The sequence below is a fragment of the Mobula birostris genome, chromosome 29 (genome assembly GCF_030028105.1).
Source record: "Mobula birostris isolate sMobBir1 chromosome 29, sMobBir1.hap1, whole genome shotgun sequence".
Taxonomy (NCBI): Eukaryota; Metazoa; Chordata; class Chondrichthyes; order Myliobatiformes; family Myliobatidae; genus Mobula; species Mobula birostris.
In genome coordinates, this window is record NC_092398.1 from 30,416,304 (window position 1) to 30,432,238 (window position 15,935).

At 47.7% G+C, this 15,935-nt stretch overlaps 1 protein-coding gene across 3 annotated transcripts in view; it reads left to right on the forward strand.

Moving 5' to 3' along the window:
• Window positions 1-210: 210 nt before the first annotated feature.
• Window positions 211-15,935, forward strand: part of gripap1 (GRIP1 associated protein 1) — a 98,021-nt gene continuing 82,296 nt past the window's right edge. For 2 of the 3 annotated variants that reach the window (XM_072246232.1, XM_072246233.1), the window contains exons 1-3: window positions 211-461; window positions 12,299-12,365; window positions 14,668-14,729. In XM_072246232.1, coding sequence (XP_072102333.1) covers window positions 420-461; window positions 12,299-12,365; window positions 14,668-14,729 — 171 coding nt within the window. In that variant the 5' untranslated portion in view covers window positions 211-419. Of the gene's footprint in view, window positions 462-7,628; window positions 7,941-12,298; window positions 12,366-14,667; window positions 14,730-15,935 lie in introns of all 3 variants that reach the window. The other variant, XM_072246234.1, reaches the window with a different exon arrangement.

Here is a 15,935-nt window from a genome sequence, read left to right on the forward strand (position 1 = left end):
TGGTGTGGGTCTTCAGACTCCTCCCTGGAGAGGCGAGGGCCGCCTTTTAGAGGTGTCCTCGATGTTGGGGAGTTTACAACCCTCTCCTGCAGCGGGGCGCTCCCTCCCTGCCTCTCCCGCAGCGGGGCGCTCCCTCACGCACAATACTCTGTGGCAATAGTAGCTTTCTCAATCCAGAGAGCACCTTCCCCTTTAACACCTCTTTAAGGAATTTACGTCGGTCCAAAAATAACGTGGGCGAGCGCCGACCTCTGACCATCAGAGTCCCGATTGTTTCTTCGATTCACCGTCCATTTTCCTCAGGATATTGGGGAGGGCGGACGCTAAAACAAAAACTGTTTCCCCCTCTCGGGACTGAGGCTGATTATTGTGGTCGGAGGCGCCGCCCGCTCCAGCACGGGTTGGGCAAACGGAGCAAGATGGCGCAGGCTCTGTCGGAGGAGGAGTTCCAGCGGATGCAGGTGAGGCACTGAGGGAAGGTGACGGGGTCCCTGGCCCTCCCCTCACTCACATTCACCGCCCCTTCCTGCGGGGTTGGGGGAGGGCGCACCGCCCTCGACACCGAGCCGGGACGGGGTGAGAAGTACCAGCTAAACGCCGCCCGCCAGACCGCAGCAGGTGGTGCAGGCCGCAGGCAGTCCCCGGCCTCGAGTAGCGGCGTCAGCCGGATGAAGGGCGCTGGGGCTCGGCCACCTCTCCGAGGCTGTTTTTTTAGTCCCCGCCCCTTACAGAACCAGTAACTGCCTGGATTTAATGTAGATGTTTTAATCTCTCTCTACCTCTACATAATAAACAAGACCAGGAAGTAATCCTACCTTTATTTGTAATGTGTGAACATTTCTGTATGTGTTTCTAGTTTATATACACACGTATGTTCTTATTGTACGTTGTGTATATAGTTTTCACATTTTGTACAAACTAACTGAAATGTCATATTTCATAATGCACGATTGGAGATGTTTTTTTTTGTGTTCACAAAACACTGGGTTTGCATGCCGATGACACATAAATTGTTTTTTTATTGAGATGCACCGTGGAATAGGTTATAATGGACCTTCTGGCTGCACCGCCCAGCAATCTTTGCTGTCTGTACGCTCTCCCTGTGACCATGTGGGTTTTCTCCGGGTGCTCTGGTTTCCTCCCACAGTCCAAAGACGTGCCGGTTAGTAGGTTAGTTGTCCTCTGATTAGGCTAGGGTTAAATCAGGGAATTGCTGGCTGGTGTGGCTCAAAAGGGCTGGAAGGATCAGTTCCGCTTAATAAGTAAATAAAAATAAATCACGGGCCGATCTACAAATGCCCAATTTACCTACCAACTGGTCTGTCTTTGTACTGAGGGAGGAAACCTATGCTGTCATGGGGAAAATGCACCAACTCCTTAAGGGCAGTGGTGGGAATTGAACCCATATCACCTGTACTAAAGCGTCGTGCTAACCGTGTGTTGCCCAAAAGCCAACCTTCAGCTACTGAGGTTGTGTAGGGGGTGGGAGAGAATTCTTTTAAAGAAAAAAAACTGCTCCGCGTGGAAACAGGCCCGCAGTGTCTGTGCTGATCATTTCCCAACAGCGCACGGAGGCACACAGACAGTCGTGGGGGCAGTCCTGGTTGCCCTGGTTACTGGATCTCTCTAAGGCCTTGCAGCTCCAGAGACCCGGGGTTTAATCCCAAGCTTAGGCTGTGGACTCAGTCTCTTTCCCCTCTGACTTTGTGAGTTCCCAAAGACATGCAAGGTTGGTTTAATCAGATGCTGTAGACCATAAGACCACAGGAGCAGTTAGTCCATTCAGCCCATCGAGTCTGTTCTGCCATTCCATCATGGCTGAATTATTATCCCTGTCAATCCCTGCCTTCTCCCTGTAATCTTTGACACCCTTACTTAACAAGAACCTAACAACCTCTACATTAAATATATCTACTGACCTGGCCTCCACAGCTGTCTGTGGCAATAGATTCACCATCTAAAGAAATTCCTCCTCATTTCTGTTCTAAAGTAACATCTATTTTGAGGCTGTGCCCTCTGGTTCCTAGATCTCCCCCTCTATTGGGAACATCGTTCTTCCGTCCCCTGTCAACCCCATTCTCCTGCTTTCTGCTTGTAACCTTTGACGCCCTGACTAATCAAGAATCTGACAACCTCTACTTTAAATATAGTGCATTGCGGTTGATTGAGCCATTGGTTAATCGGGGCAGCTGCTTATTTGGGACAACTCTTAAAGATCAAAAGTTAATCAAGAAAATTGCTGGGTTCCTTTAGTATATTTCTCCATTAAGTGAATAACATCATACTGGACTCAAGTGTATTGAGGAGTATTGGGTATTGGGGGTATGGAATTGATGTGGATAGAGAATTGGTTGGCAGACAGGAAGCTAAGAGTGGGAATAAACGGAACCTTTTCAGAATGGCAGGCAGTGACTAGTGGGATACCGCAAGGCTCAGTGCTGGGACCCCAGTTGTTTACAATATATATTAATGACTTAGATGAGGGAATTAAATGCAGCATCTCCAAGTTTGTGGATGACACGAGGCTGGGCGGCAGTGTTAGCTGTGAGGAGGATGCTAAGAGGATGCAGGGTGACTTGGATAGGTTGGGTGAGTGGGCAAATTCATGGCAGATGCAATTTAATGTGGATAAATGTGAGGTTATCCCCTTTGGTGGCAAGAACAGGAAAACAGATTATTATCTAAATGGTGGCCAATTAGAAAAAGGGGAGGTGTAACGAGACCTGGGTGTCATTGTACACCAGTCATTGAAAGTGGGCTTGCAGGTACAGCAGGCGGTGAAAAAGGCAAATGGTATGCTGGCATCTATAGCAAGAGGATTCGAGTACAGGAGCAGGGAGGTACTACTGAAGTTGTACAAGGCCTTGGTGAGACCGCACCTGGAGTATTGTGTGCAGTTTTGGTTCCCTAATCTGAGGAAAGACATTCTTGACATAGAGGGAGTACAAAGAAGGTTCGCCAGATTGATTCCTGGGATGGCAGGACTTTCATATGATGAAAGACTGAATCGACTAGGCTTATACTCTCTGGAATTTAGAAGATTGAGGGGAATTTTTATTGAAATGTATAAAATTCTAAAGGGATTGGACAGGCTAGATGTAGGAAGATTGTTCCCGATGTTGGGGAAGTCCAGAACGAGGGGTCACAGTTTAAGGATAAAGGGGAAGCCTTTTAGGACTGAGATTAGGAAAAACTTCTTCACGCAGAGAATGGTGAATCTGTGGAATTCTCTGCCACAGGAAACAGTTGAGGCCAGTTCATTGGCTATATTTAAGAGGGAGTTAGAGGGATCAGGGAGTATGGAGAGAAGGCAGGTACAGGGTTCTGAGTTGGATGATCAGCCGTGATAGTACTGAATGGCGGTGCAGGTTTGAAGGGCTGAATGGCCTACTCCTGCACCTATTTTCTATGTGTCTATGTTTCATAGTGATCACACTACGATTAATGTAAATAAGTCGAAGGTCAGCAGGGAGTCAATGGGCTGAAGGGCCTGTTTCTGTTTTTGGTGACAATTAACAATAAAACAGGTGGTGATGAAGCTGTATCGGGAGCCAAGGGCCCCTAACCTTTCCGAATGTCATAGTCATAGAGAAGAAACAGGCCCTTCAGCCCATCTAGTCTGTGTTGAACCATTTGAACTGCCTCCTCCCATCGACCTGCACCGGACCCATAGGCCTCCATACCTCTGCCATCCATGTACCTATCCAAACTTCTCTCAAACGTTGAAATCCAGCTCGCATGTACCACTTCTGCTGGCAGCTCATTCCACACTCACACCACCCTCTGGGTGAAGAAATTTCCCCTTAAACTGTTCACCTTTTACCCTTAACCCATGACCTCTAGTTGTAGTCCCACTCAACCTCAGTGGAAAAAGCAACGCACATAAAAATTGCTGGTGAACGCAGCAGGCCAGGCAGCATCTCCAGGAAGAGGTACAGTTGACATTTTGGGCCGAGACCCTTCGTCAGGACTAACTGAAAGAAGAGATAGTGAGGAAAGTTCCCCTTATCTGTACCCCTTATAATTTTGTATACCTCAAAATCTTTTGTATCTCCTCAATATCTTCTACGTTCCAAGAAATAAATTCTTAACCTATTCAACCTGTTCTTATAGCACTGATCCTGCAGTCCTGGCAACATCTTTGTAAATTTTATCTGTACTCTTTCAACTTTGTTTACATATTTCACTCCTCAGTGTCCCACCTACTGTGGCTGGTTCTAGCAAAGTGCAACACCTCACACTCGTCTGCATTAAATTCCTGCCCCGTTTTCAAGCTGGTCTGGATCCCGCTACCAGCCATGATCCACGACACCCCCAATCTTGATGTCATCTGTAAATTTGCTGATCCAAGTTAATCACATTATATTCCAGATCATTGATATAGATGACAAACAACAACAGAGCTGCGGCACTCCACTAGTCACAGGCCTCCGGTCAGAGAGACAACTGTCTACTACCACTCTCTGTCTTCTCTGACAAAGCTAATGTCCAATCCAATTTACTACCTCATCTTAAAGGCTGATTTATACTTGTGCGTCAAATATATGCCGTAGGTACGGTGTAGCCGTGTACCCTCACTGTACTCTACGCAAACCCTACGCCGTAGCGTAACGCCCACCTCTCCCAAAATGTAACTACGTGTTGCGGCGACGCAGACCGCAACAGCTGCGATTGGGCCGCTTGGTAGCATCGCATTTCCTCCTACGCTGCAATAGCTTCCCGTTGGGCAACTGAAGGGCAGGGAAGGAACTCTGGCTGCAATGCTTTCCATAAAGCTTTACAGACCTTCAAAATTATGGAGGACCTTGTGCTTGATGCCAATTTGTAGCTAGCTGCCACAGCCTGTTGACTGACTTCCACCTGAAGCTAAAACTCGAATGGTGATTGCCAGTCTCTGAGTATACTGTGTGTACGCTGATGCGATATTAATGGTTGGAGACGATGAACCAAATCGTCAAATCTACCTGCTGACAACCGAAAATATTTGAAACGCATTTCCTCGTCCATGTCTCTCAGTGGCCGGACAAGCACAGAAAATTCACCCTCCTTCAGTTTCGGTCGCCATTGTTTGAAGTTTGAGTTTCTTCGTGTTGAGTTTCAACACAAAGAAACTCAACACAGTGGCATAGAAACCCCACCGCCAACTAGCGTTTTGGTGGTGAATTGCAGCGCGACGCAGACACGCCAACGCACAAGTATAAATGCTCACAACGGCGTAGCCCACTTGTGTAGGCTACCGTGTAAGCTGGTACGCACAAGTATAAATCAGCCTTTAAATGTCGAGCAGCTGAACCTTCCTGACCTGTCTGCTGGGAGCCCTCATTCAGTACCAGACATGCCTGCCCATAATCATCGAGTAAAACAGCACAGGCCCTTCAGCCCGTTCAGTCTGTGCCCACCTGGTCTTCTGCCTAGTCCTGGACCCCCTCCAATCGGTGTACCTATCCAAACCTCTCTTAAATACTACAATTGAACACACATCTGGCACCTCGTTCCAACCCTCACCACCTTCTGGAGAAGTTTCCTCCTCAGGCCAATGCTTGAGTTGGAGGAGAGTGAGTGAGTGTGTGTGTGTGTATGTATGTATGTATGGGGGGGGGGTGGCAGAGGGAGCGAAGTGATTTGTTTCCTAGTTTTTTGTGTCACATGTGTTCTGTTGTTGTTCTACCGAGCATTGTGGGCATGCTATGTTGGCACATCCTTGGGCTGTGTCACAAAAACAAGAAAAGTCTGCAGATGCTGGAGATCATCAGAGGCTTTTTCCTAGGGCAGAAGTGGCCAGCCCGATATGGCACAATTTTAAGGTCCTTGGAAGTAGGTACAGAGGGTATGTCAGGGGTAAGTTTTTTACACAGAGGGTAGTGAGTGTGTGGAATGGGCTGCCAGCGACGGTGGTGGAGGTGGATACAATAGGGTCTTATAAGAGACTCCTGGACACAGAAAAATAGAGGGCTGTGGGTAACCCTAGGTAGTTTATCAGCTAAGAATGTGTTCGGTACAGCTTTGTGGGCTGGAGGACCTGTACTGTGCTGTAGGTTTTGCTATGTTTCTAGAAACACACACAAAACACTGGAGGAACTCAGGAGGCCGGGAAGTATCTATGCAAAAGAACAGACAGTCAACGTTTTGAGCCGAGACCCTTCATCAGGACTTGGGTTGGATTGATTGTTGGTGGAGATGATGTCTCAAAGGTTAACTGATTTTGGAGTGTGACACGGACCCGATGGGCTGTAGTGATTGATGACGGTAAATGTCAGCAGGTTGAGGAACAAACTGGTGCCGGGGGTGGTGTATTGACGACAGAATTAGAGGCTGCAGTGGATGTGAAAGGCCTGGGATTTGTGTTCATTAAATGCAGCAGACTGTCAGCGAGTGTAAGTTGCCAGTGATCATCCAGTGATTCATCTGACAATCTGGGAACAGGGCTGGAGGCCCGGAAGTGGCCTGTCCTGGGTTTGGAGGCCTGTCTGTGTGTGAGGGATGGGAAAGGGGTTTATTTTGCTGTTGCTGTCTTGTTTTGTTCCGTTGTTGTGCTTTCCCTTGGCGCCAGAATGTGTGGCGACTCTTGCGGGCTGCCCCCCCCCGCGCATCCTTGACTGTTGCCTGTAAATGCAAGTGACACATTTCACTGTGTGTTTCAACGTACACGATAAATAAACCTGAATCTGAATCAAATTTCAAAGTAAATTTATCATCAAAGTACTTGTAAATCACCATATACTACCCTGAGATTCATTTTCCTGTGGCCATTCACAGTAGAACAAAAGCATACGGTAGAATCAGTGAAAAACTGCACGGAAAGACTGACACAGTACGGCATGGCAGCAGCGGCCTTTCGGATCTGGTGCTACTTTAATTTAGTTTTTAAATTTAATTTTAAGGCACAATTAGGGTTTAGGACAATGGGTAACAGAGCGACTATCTACCATCGCCAGATACTGCCACAATACAGAGATCGCCCAAAAACAAACCTTCATGAAGATCTGCTGGTTAAATTGCGCGACCTCGGCTTGCTGAGGGAATCGGGCCCGCAGTCCTCGGAGTCGCCTGATGCCGGTGGCCGGAGGTGGGGACATCGTAAGCGGTGTGCAAGGAAGCGGAAGCGAGGCGAGCCGGCAGGAGTCCGTGCCAGGAAAAAAGCAAGGCCTAGCCGGCCTGCTCTCCCATCCATTCTGCTTTCCAATGGACATTAAATTGGACTACTTTCGACTCCGGCGAAATACTTGGCGGGAGTGCAGAAACAGCCGTCGCCATTCAGCTGTTTATTTATGTAACAGTTTTTCCCCCAAGCCATCGGACTACCAACCTACTGCCCTCCACTGTCTATTGTCTTGTTTATTATTTATTGTAATGCCTGCACTGTTCTGTGTACTTTATGCAGTCCTGGGTAGGTCTGTAGTCTCGTGTAGTTTTTGTGTTGTTTTACGTAGTTCAGTGTAGTTTTTGTATTGTTCATGTAGTACCATGGTCCTGAAAAACCTTGTCTCGTTTTTACTGTGTACTGTGTATGGTCAAAATGACAATAAAAAGTGACTTGACTTGACAACCAATGTGCAAAAGAAGACGCACTGTGGAAATAAGAACAAACAAATATAAATTTACTTTGAACAATCCCTCTTTAATTTCAGTCATTACAGCTGTCTTGTCGGCCCACCTCCAGCTCCTTCCTCCCTCTGTCACCCTGCACAGTTTTCGAGTACAGTGGCTGCCACACCACACAGAATCACCCAGCCAAGGCACTGACACGTGGGCACAAGACGCTGGGATCCAAGGTAGCACACACAAACTGCTGGAGGAACTCAGTTCTGCGGAAACGAATAAACGGTCGACGTTTCAGACCAAAACTCTTCTTCAGGAGCGGAAAGGAAGGGGGAAGACACCAGAATAAAGAGGAGGGAAGGGAGAAGGAGGATAGCTAGAAAGGTGATGGATGAAGCTAGGTAAGTGGAAAAGATTTTGTGCAATTTTGATCAGGGAGAACAAGCTTTCTAGTTTGCAGTTAATGAACGACACAGAGCTAGATTGAACTGAATATGCCTGGACTCGTTCAACGATTTGTGGTTTGGTGTTTTTATATTCTGTATTTGTTGCTCACTTTCTTTTTTTGGCATTTGAGTAATTTGCTCTTTTGTGTGTTGGGTGGGTGGGGTGCGGTTTGATGCTACTTTGAAAGGGTTCCATGGTTTTCTTGTTTTGTGGCTGTCTGTGGGAAGCCGAATCTCAGAGTTGTACATACTTCGATAATAAATTTCCTTGGAATCTGTGAAAGTAAAGGGCATGAGAGGAAGGAATCTGGTAAGAGAGGAGAATGGACGATAGGAGAAAGGGGAGGAGGGGCACCAGGGGAGGTGATAGGCAGCTGAGGAGGGGAGGTAAGAGGCTGGAGTGGGGAATAGAAGAAGCCAAATGCACAACTTAAAATGGGAATCATTGGCTAAAAGTTTGCTGAGACTCCGTGGCACAGTGGGTAGAGCTGCTGTCTCACAGCCCCAGAGACTCAGGTTTGATTCTGGTCTGCGGCTGTGTGTGTGTGTGTGTGTGTGTGTGTGTGTATATAGTTTGTGTGTTCTCCCTGTGACCCTATACGGTTCCTCTGGGTGCCCCAGTTCCTCCCACAAACTGGAAATGCAAGGGAGGGGGTCATTGGGTTAATTGGAATTGTCACCTGTACCAAGACCATAAGACAGGAGCAGAATCAGGCCATGCGGCCCGTCACTTCTGTTCCACCATTCCACCACCCCTCTCTCAGTCACCTTCTCCTGTTGTGTGTTGGTCAGGGTTCAACACGCAACAAAGAACAACATTCAACAATTATAGAGAATAAAGAATTATATATAAAAATGAAACAGAAAACCTGCAGCACAATACAGGCCCTTCGGCCCACAAACCTGTGCCGAACATGTCCTTACCTTAGAACTACCTAGGCTTACCCATACCCCTCAATTTTTCAAGCTCCATGTATCTATTCAGGAGTCTCTTAAAAGACCCTATCGTTTCCGCCTCCACCACCGTTGCCGACAGCCCAGTCCACACACTCACCAGTCGCTGCGTTAAAAAAAACAACTTACCCCTGACATCTCCTCTGTTCCTACTTACAAGCACCTTAAAACTGTGCCCACTGATGCCAGCCATTTCAGCCCTGGGAAAAAGCCTCTGCCTATCCACACGATTAATGCCTCTCATTATTATGAAGTTAGAGGTTAAAGTGTGGATATGGAATAAAATAGGTATAAATAGATAAATAGCAACTATTTAGAATTTAACTAACTTACTGACCATTACGCCACTGGTGTTTAGGGCAGCAATGAAGGACCTCCATCTCTGTTGCACTCAGATGTAGAAGGATTCTTCATTGCTTTTTTAAAAATTTATTCATTTACGGGATGTGGGCATCGCCAGCTAAGCCAGCAGTTATTGCCCATCCCTAGTTTCCCTTGAGAAGACGGTGATGAGCTGCCTTCTTGAACCGCTGATCCTGTAAAAATTTTGTTCTACCTGTCGGGGTTGTTAGCCCAGAGGAGAACTCCTGAACCTGGAGGACTGGTGGACCTCTCTTAGTCTGGCCTCTACCCTTTGGCCTGTTTGGCATGGGTTACTCTGCCAAGAGCCAAAGCATAGAGCCCTGACCTCAGCCAACATATCTCTCTGGGTCATTCAGGCACGCTAACCTCCAAACCATGACAGGATTTACAATTTAAACAACATTATAAAAAGTGGTTGCAGAAGGAAAACTCTGATGTCAAACCTCCGCTGCCTTGGGGAAGGCTTCGGGAGTAAACCCTGGGAAGAAATCCAGAGCTGGAGTCCCTGAGGCAGTCCTACGTCGAGTTCAGTGCTGACTGGCAACTCCTGCGACAATGCTGGTGCCAAACTCTGCCGTTCCTTTGGGTTCATCAGCTGCGTGGAGGGGGAGAGGGGCAACACATTATTATTATTATTATTATTATTATTATTATTAAGGCATCCGTTAGTCTTGCGAGACCATGGATCTGCGCCTGGAAAGTCTTCACTCTCCAGGGCACAGGCCAGCAGTTGCCCATGCTGCAAGTCTCCCCTCTCCACGACACTAATGTTGTCCAAGGGAAGGGCATTAGGACCCATACAGCTTGGCACCAGTGTCGTCGCAGAGCGATGTGTGATTAAGTGCCTTGCTGAAGGACACAACACGTTCCCTCGGCTGGGGCTCGAACTCACGACCTTCAGGTAGCTAGTTCAATGCCTTAATCACTTGGCCACGTGCCCACTCGAGGGCAACAACTTGCTCTTCATATCCCACAGCCCAGGCTTGTGTATCGCAGGACACAATATCCATGGTGGACCCTGACCAACAAAGCACCTCATAAAAAGGGGTTTAAAGTATTTACAGTGCAGGGTAGTGTCGGGTAATAGATTGGGGGTTTGCTAACTAGAATGTTGATCAAATTAACTGAGATGGCATGAAGTTTTTGTTTTAATAATCCTGTCGTGCTTCCCAGAAGGGAACTGTTGGAGAAGGCAGTTTGCTGGGTGGGTGGGGTCTGTAATGATTTAGCAGCAGCTAGATTTGGAAACCTAGCGCCAGGTGAGCTGAGTGGGGGGCAGGTCTGGCCGATCGAGCCCAGCCCGGCAGGGGTATGGGGTCCACAGCTCGACCCCAGAGCACGTTGGGTGCCTGCGGATGGTTAAGAAGCATGAGGGGGTATCTTATTGAAACCTAGGAATATTGAAGGGCCTATAGTACTGTGCTAAAGTCTGAGGCAGGTATAGATGTTTGCTCAGTACTGTAGTAATTGTATGTATTGCACTGTACTGCTGCCTCGAAATAACAACAAATTTCATGACATATGTGAGTGATGATAAACCTGATTCTGATGGGGATCTTTGTGGACTGAGAGTGGGAAGGCGGCAGGGAGAGGGGAGGGAGCGGGAAGTACCAGAGAGACATTCTGTAATGATCATTAAAACAATGGCTTGGGATCAAATAACCTTGCCTGGTGTATCAGGACTGGGTGTGTCTGCACCTGCAACCCCCCGCCCCGTCCCTGACACTCCTTGTCTGTCACCTGTCCCAGACCCCTCCCGTGGTGCCCCACCCTCACCATTCTCAGTGCCCTTTGCTTCCGCTACATTTACAAGCTCGCTCTCCGCTCCACGTTGACAAATAGTCTAGTTATATATGTGTGCCTAAGACTTTTACACAGTACTGTATGTAGTGTAGAAAGAACTACTCCTCGCTGGGCACCATCCTTTTTCTTGTGGCAGCGGTACAGTACAATACGTAAGATTACTACAGTACTGTGCAAAAGTTTAGAATGAAAAAAAATATATACACACAAACGTTTGTAAATAAAATTGACTTTATTTCTTATATCTATCATGTACATGAGTAAAAATCTTTCCTTGTGCAATGTGCAATTTATAGTAATTTGTAGTAAATAGTGTGTACAACAGGACAGTCAATACAACATAGAAATACAGTTGTATCAGCGTGAATTGATCAGTCTGATGGCCTGGTGGAAGAAGCTGTCCTGGAAGAAGAAGTCCTGTTGTGTATACACACATGCGCACATGCACACACAAAAACGCGCACGCACACGCGCCGCACACACACACACGCACACACACAAAAACACGCACACACAAACACACACACTCTCTCACCCTCACTCACTCTGCATTTTATTTTACTGATATTCTATATGGGTTTGTTGACTTGTATGCATCAAGCTGTGGTGTCGCGGTGGGGAGGGGTGTGAGGTGGGTGTTGGGACACTTACTATGTGATTGTGATCTTGTGTGTGATTGTAAGTAATGTGTCTTTGGACCCCATAGTAACGCTGTCTTGTTTGGCTGTATTCATGAGTACGTACACGTATTTTTTTGTTTGCTCAGGACTACAGTGGACGGGAGATGATGTTTCCAATAGAGGGGGAACCTAGAACTAACTGGCACAGCGTCACAATAGAGGGCCATCCCTTTAGAACGGAGATGAGGAGGAATTTCTTCAGCCAGAGGGTGGTGAATCTGTGGAATTCATTGCCACAGACAACCATGGAGGTCAAGTCATTGAGTATATTTAAAGCAGAGATTGATAGGTTTTTGATTAGAAATGGTGTCAGTGGTTACGGGGAGAAGGCAGGAGAGTGGGGTTGTGAGGGATAATAGATCAGCCATGATGGAATGGTGGAGCAGATTTGGTGGGCTGATTGGCCGAATTCTGCTCCTATGTCTTGTGGCAAACCAGCAGCCAGCATAGGTCTGTCCATCTGGGATGAGCTGGCCATCAGATCCCGTATAACTTCTGCTTTTTGTCGCCTAGGCACAGCTGCTGGAGCTGAGGACCCAGAACTACCAACTCTCCGATGAACTACGCAAGCAGACTGCAGGTGAGGGCTGGCGCGCAACCCTGCTGTTTTTCCTCATCCTTTTCAATATTTGCGAGCCCGCAGGTCTGCTGGAGGCTGAAGACGGCCAGTCCTGGGCTTAGTGGACTGTGTATCTGCGTGGGGCGGGCGGCAGGCAGGAACGGGGTTTGTTCTGCAGTTGTTGCTTTGTCACTTGGTATGTTCTGTGTTGTTCTGCCAAGAACGTTGTTGCTGGAGGGTGTGACGAGGATTGCGAGCTGCCCCCAGCGCACCCTTGGGTTGTATTGATTGTTAACGCAAACAACACATTTGTATTTGAAGTTTATTCCGTGATTACCATAAGTCCATAAGAGATGGGAACAGTAGGCCACTCAGTCCATCGAGTCTGTTCCACCATTCCATTAGAGGAGCAGAACTAGGCCATAGGCCCATTGGGTCTGTTCCGCCAGTCCATCATGGCTGATTTATTATTTCTCTCAACTCCACTCCCCTGCCTTCTCCTCATAACCTTTAACACCCTGACTAATCAAAAACTTACCCACCTCTGCTTTAAATATACCCAATGACTTGGCGTTCGCAGTCGTCTGTGGATTCTCCACCCGCTGGCCCAGTATATTTCTCCTCATCTTGGGTTCTAAATCGACATTCCTCTATTCTGAGGCTGTGCCCTCTGGTCCTAAACACTATAGGAAACATCCTCTCCATATCTACATAGGTGTTTCAATGGGTTTCAATGAGAACCCCCCCCCCCATCCCCATTCTTGTAAACCCCAGTGAGTACAGGGCCAGAGTCATCAACTGCTCTTCATGTATTAACCCTTTCATTTCTGGAATAATTCTCTTCAGCCTATTCTGGACCCTTTCTAAATGCCTGCACATCCTTTAGATTAAGTGCCCAGAACTGCTGACAATACTCCAAGTACAGTCTGACCAATGCCTTGTGAAGCCTCAGCATCACAGCCTTGCTTTTTTAATGCATGCATTTCTAAATGACAATAAATGAGGACTGAGTGTCCTCATAATCTAATCTAATTGAATATTCTTGTCTTCTTGAAATGAATGCTAACATTGAATTTGCCTTCTTCACCACTGACTCAATTTGCAAGTTAACCTTCAGGGAATCCTTCATGAGGTCTCCCAATTGCCTTTGCACTTCTGATTTCTGCCTGTTTAGAAAACAGTCTACACCCTTATTCCTTCTACCAAAATACATGACCATACACTTTCCAACACTATATTCCAACTGCCACTTACTTGCCCATTCCCCCAATCAGTCTAGTCCTTCTGCAGACTCCTAGCTTCCTCAACACTCCCTGCCCCTCCACCTATCTCTGTATTGACTGCAAACTTGGCCACAAAGCCATCAATTCTGTCATCCAAATCATTGACATACAGTGTAAAAAGTGTGGTCCCAACACCGACCATTTTATTCCCACTCATTGCCCCTGCTAGTCAGCCAATCAGAAAAGGCTCCCTTTGTTAGCGCTCTTTGCCGGCTGCTAATCAGCCCTATTCTAGCTCCACATCTTTAGATTATTTCAGTATTCTGCTGATTGCGCAGTCTAAACCAACATCTTCAGATTGCAACACAGACACAGCCTTATTCCAGAACACTTTCAGGCCACTGTGGCTCCCTCTGCTACCTAAAGGTCCCCAATGTACCTGTGGATGCCACTTGCTCCCAGTCCAGGGGCACCTGGGCATGGATGTACCCGGGGAAGAGATGCAGACAGTTGGTCCCTGAGCCCCGCCATATCCCACAGCACAGTGCCTAGAGCAGTCAATAGCCAGACCCAGGAGCAAACTGATGAGGAGGCCTCTGATCCTGGGAGTCTGTGATAGGATGGTGTGAAGTGTCTGACCCTGGGAATATGTGATACGATGGTATAGAGGGAGCTTCACTCTGTGTCTGACCCCTGGAGTGTGTGATGGGACGGTGTGAAGTGAACTTCCCTTTGTGTCTGACCCCGGGAGTGTGTGATGGGACGGTGTGAAGTGAACTTCCCTTTGTGTCTGACCCCGGGAGTGTGTGATGGGACGGTGTGAAGGGAGCTTCACTCTGTCTGACCCTGGGAGTGTGTGATGGGACAGTGTGGAGGGAATTTCACTGTGTCTGACCCCTGGGGTGTGTGATACAATGTCCAGAATGAACACTATGAATACACTACAAATGTAAAGAGTCAACACCCTTTTTTTTGATGATTGTGCATTTTTTTTTATCATGAATAATGCTTATTCCTGAAATAAAAAATCATCCCTCTTCCTTCCCCTCATCCCCTCTTACCCCCTTCTCCTCCCTTCTACCTCTCCCTCCCCCCTGTAGAGATGAACTCCTTGCGGTTGAGGTCCACCAATGTGGAGAAGGACCTGGCCAAGGCCCAGAAGGTAGGCACCTGACTGTCTGTGTAAGTGACGTGGGGGAAGCAGCTCCAGGCGGGGCTGGTGCAGTGAGAAATACGGGTGTCAGATCCCGGACTTGATCTCCGTGAGGAATGGTGTGAACAGGTTCGGGCTCCTCTCCGCAGAACCAGAAAAGGCCTCGGGGAGATCCAGTTGAAGTAGTAAATGCATTAAATCGGTACACTGAGCTCCCGTTGGGAATGTGGGACTCCCCTCCCACTACCCCAACACTCCTGTTTCCCCCCTCCCCCTACGTCCCAATTCATCAGTCTCACTTCCCAGTGTGTGGGGGAGGGGGAGGATCTTGGAGGGGAGTCGATGGGAATAGGCTACAGGACACGAGAAGAACCCAAGAATGGCTGATGGGTATGGGGGGGTGGGATGCAGTGTTGGGGAGTAGTTTCCTTTGTGTCGTCAGGGCAGGTAGAAACACTTAGCTGGTGCCCCACAGGGGAATCGGACTGGAGCTGTTAGGGGATTTAGCAGAGTAGGGAGTAAATTAAGTTTGTAATTGGTAAATTAGTTTATTGTTGTCACAGAATATATTTATTTGGAGATACAGACCCTTCCAGCCCAGCGAGCCCACGCCACCCAATTACACCCATGAGGCCAATTAGCCTTTTAACTCGCACGTCTTTGGAATGTGGGAGGAAACAAAAAAGCATTGGCTCCATGATAACATAGCGGATAGCAGGATGTTATTGCAGCTCAGGGCATTCCAGGGTTTGGAGTTCAATCCTGGAATCCGATGTGAGGTGGTTCATTTTGGTAGGTCAAAAATGATGGCGGAATATAGTATTAATGGTAAGACTCTTGGCAGTGTGGAGGATCAGAGGGATCTTGGGGTCCGAGTCCGTAGGACACTCAAAACTGCTACGCAGGTTGACTCTGTAGTTAAGAAGGCATATGGTGCATTGACCTTCATCAATCGCAGGATTGAGTTTAAGAGCTGAGAGGTAATGTTGCAGCTGTATAGGACCCTGGTCAGACCCCACTTGCAGTACTGTGCTCAGTTCTGGTCGCCTCACTACAGGAAGGACGTGGAAACCAAGGAAGGGGTGCAGAGGAGGTTTACAAGGATGTTGCCTGGATTGGGGAGCATGCCTTCTGAGAATAGGTTGAGTGAACTCGGCCTTTTCTCCTTGGAGTGATGGAGGATGAGAAGTGACCTGATAGAGGTGTATAAGATGA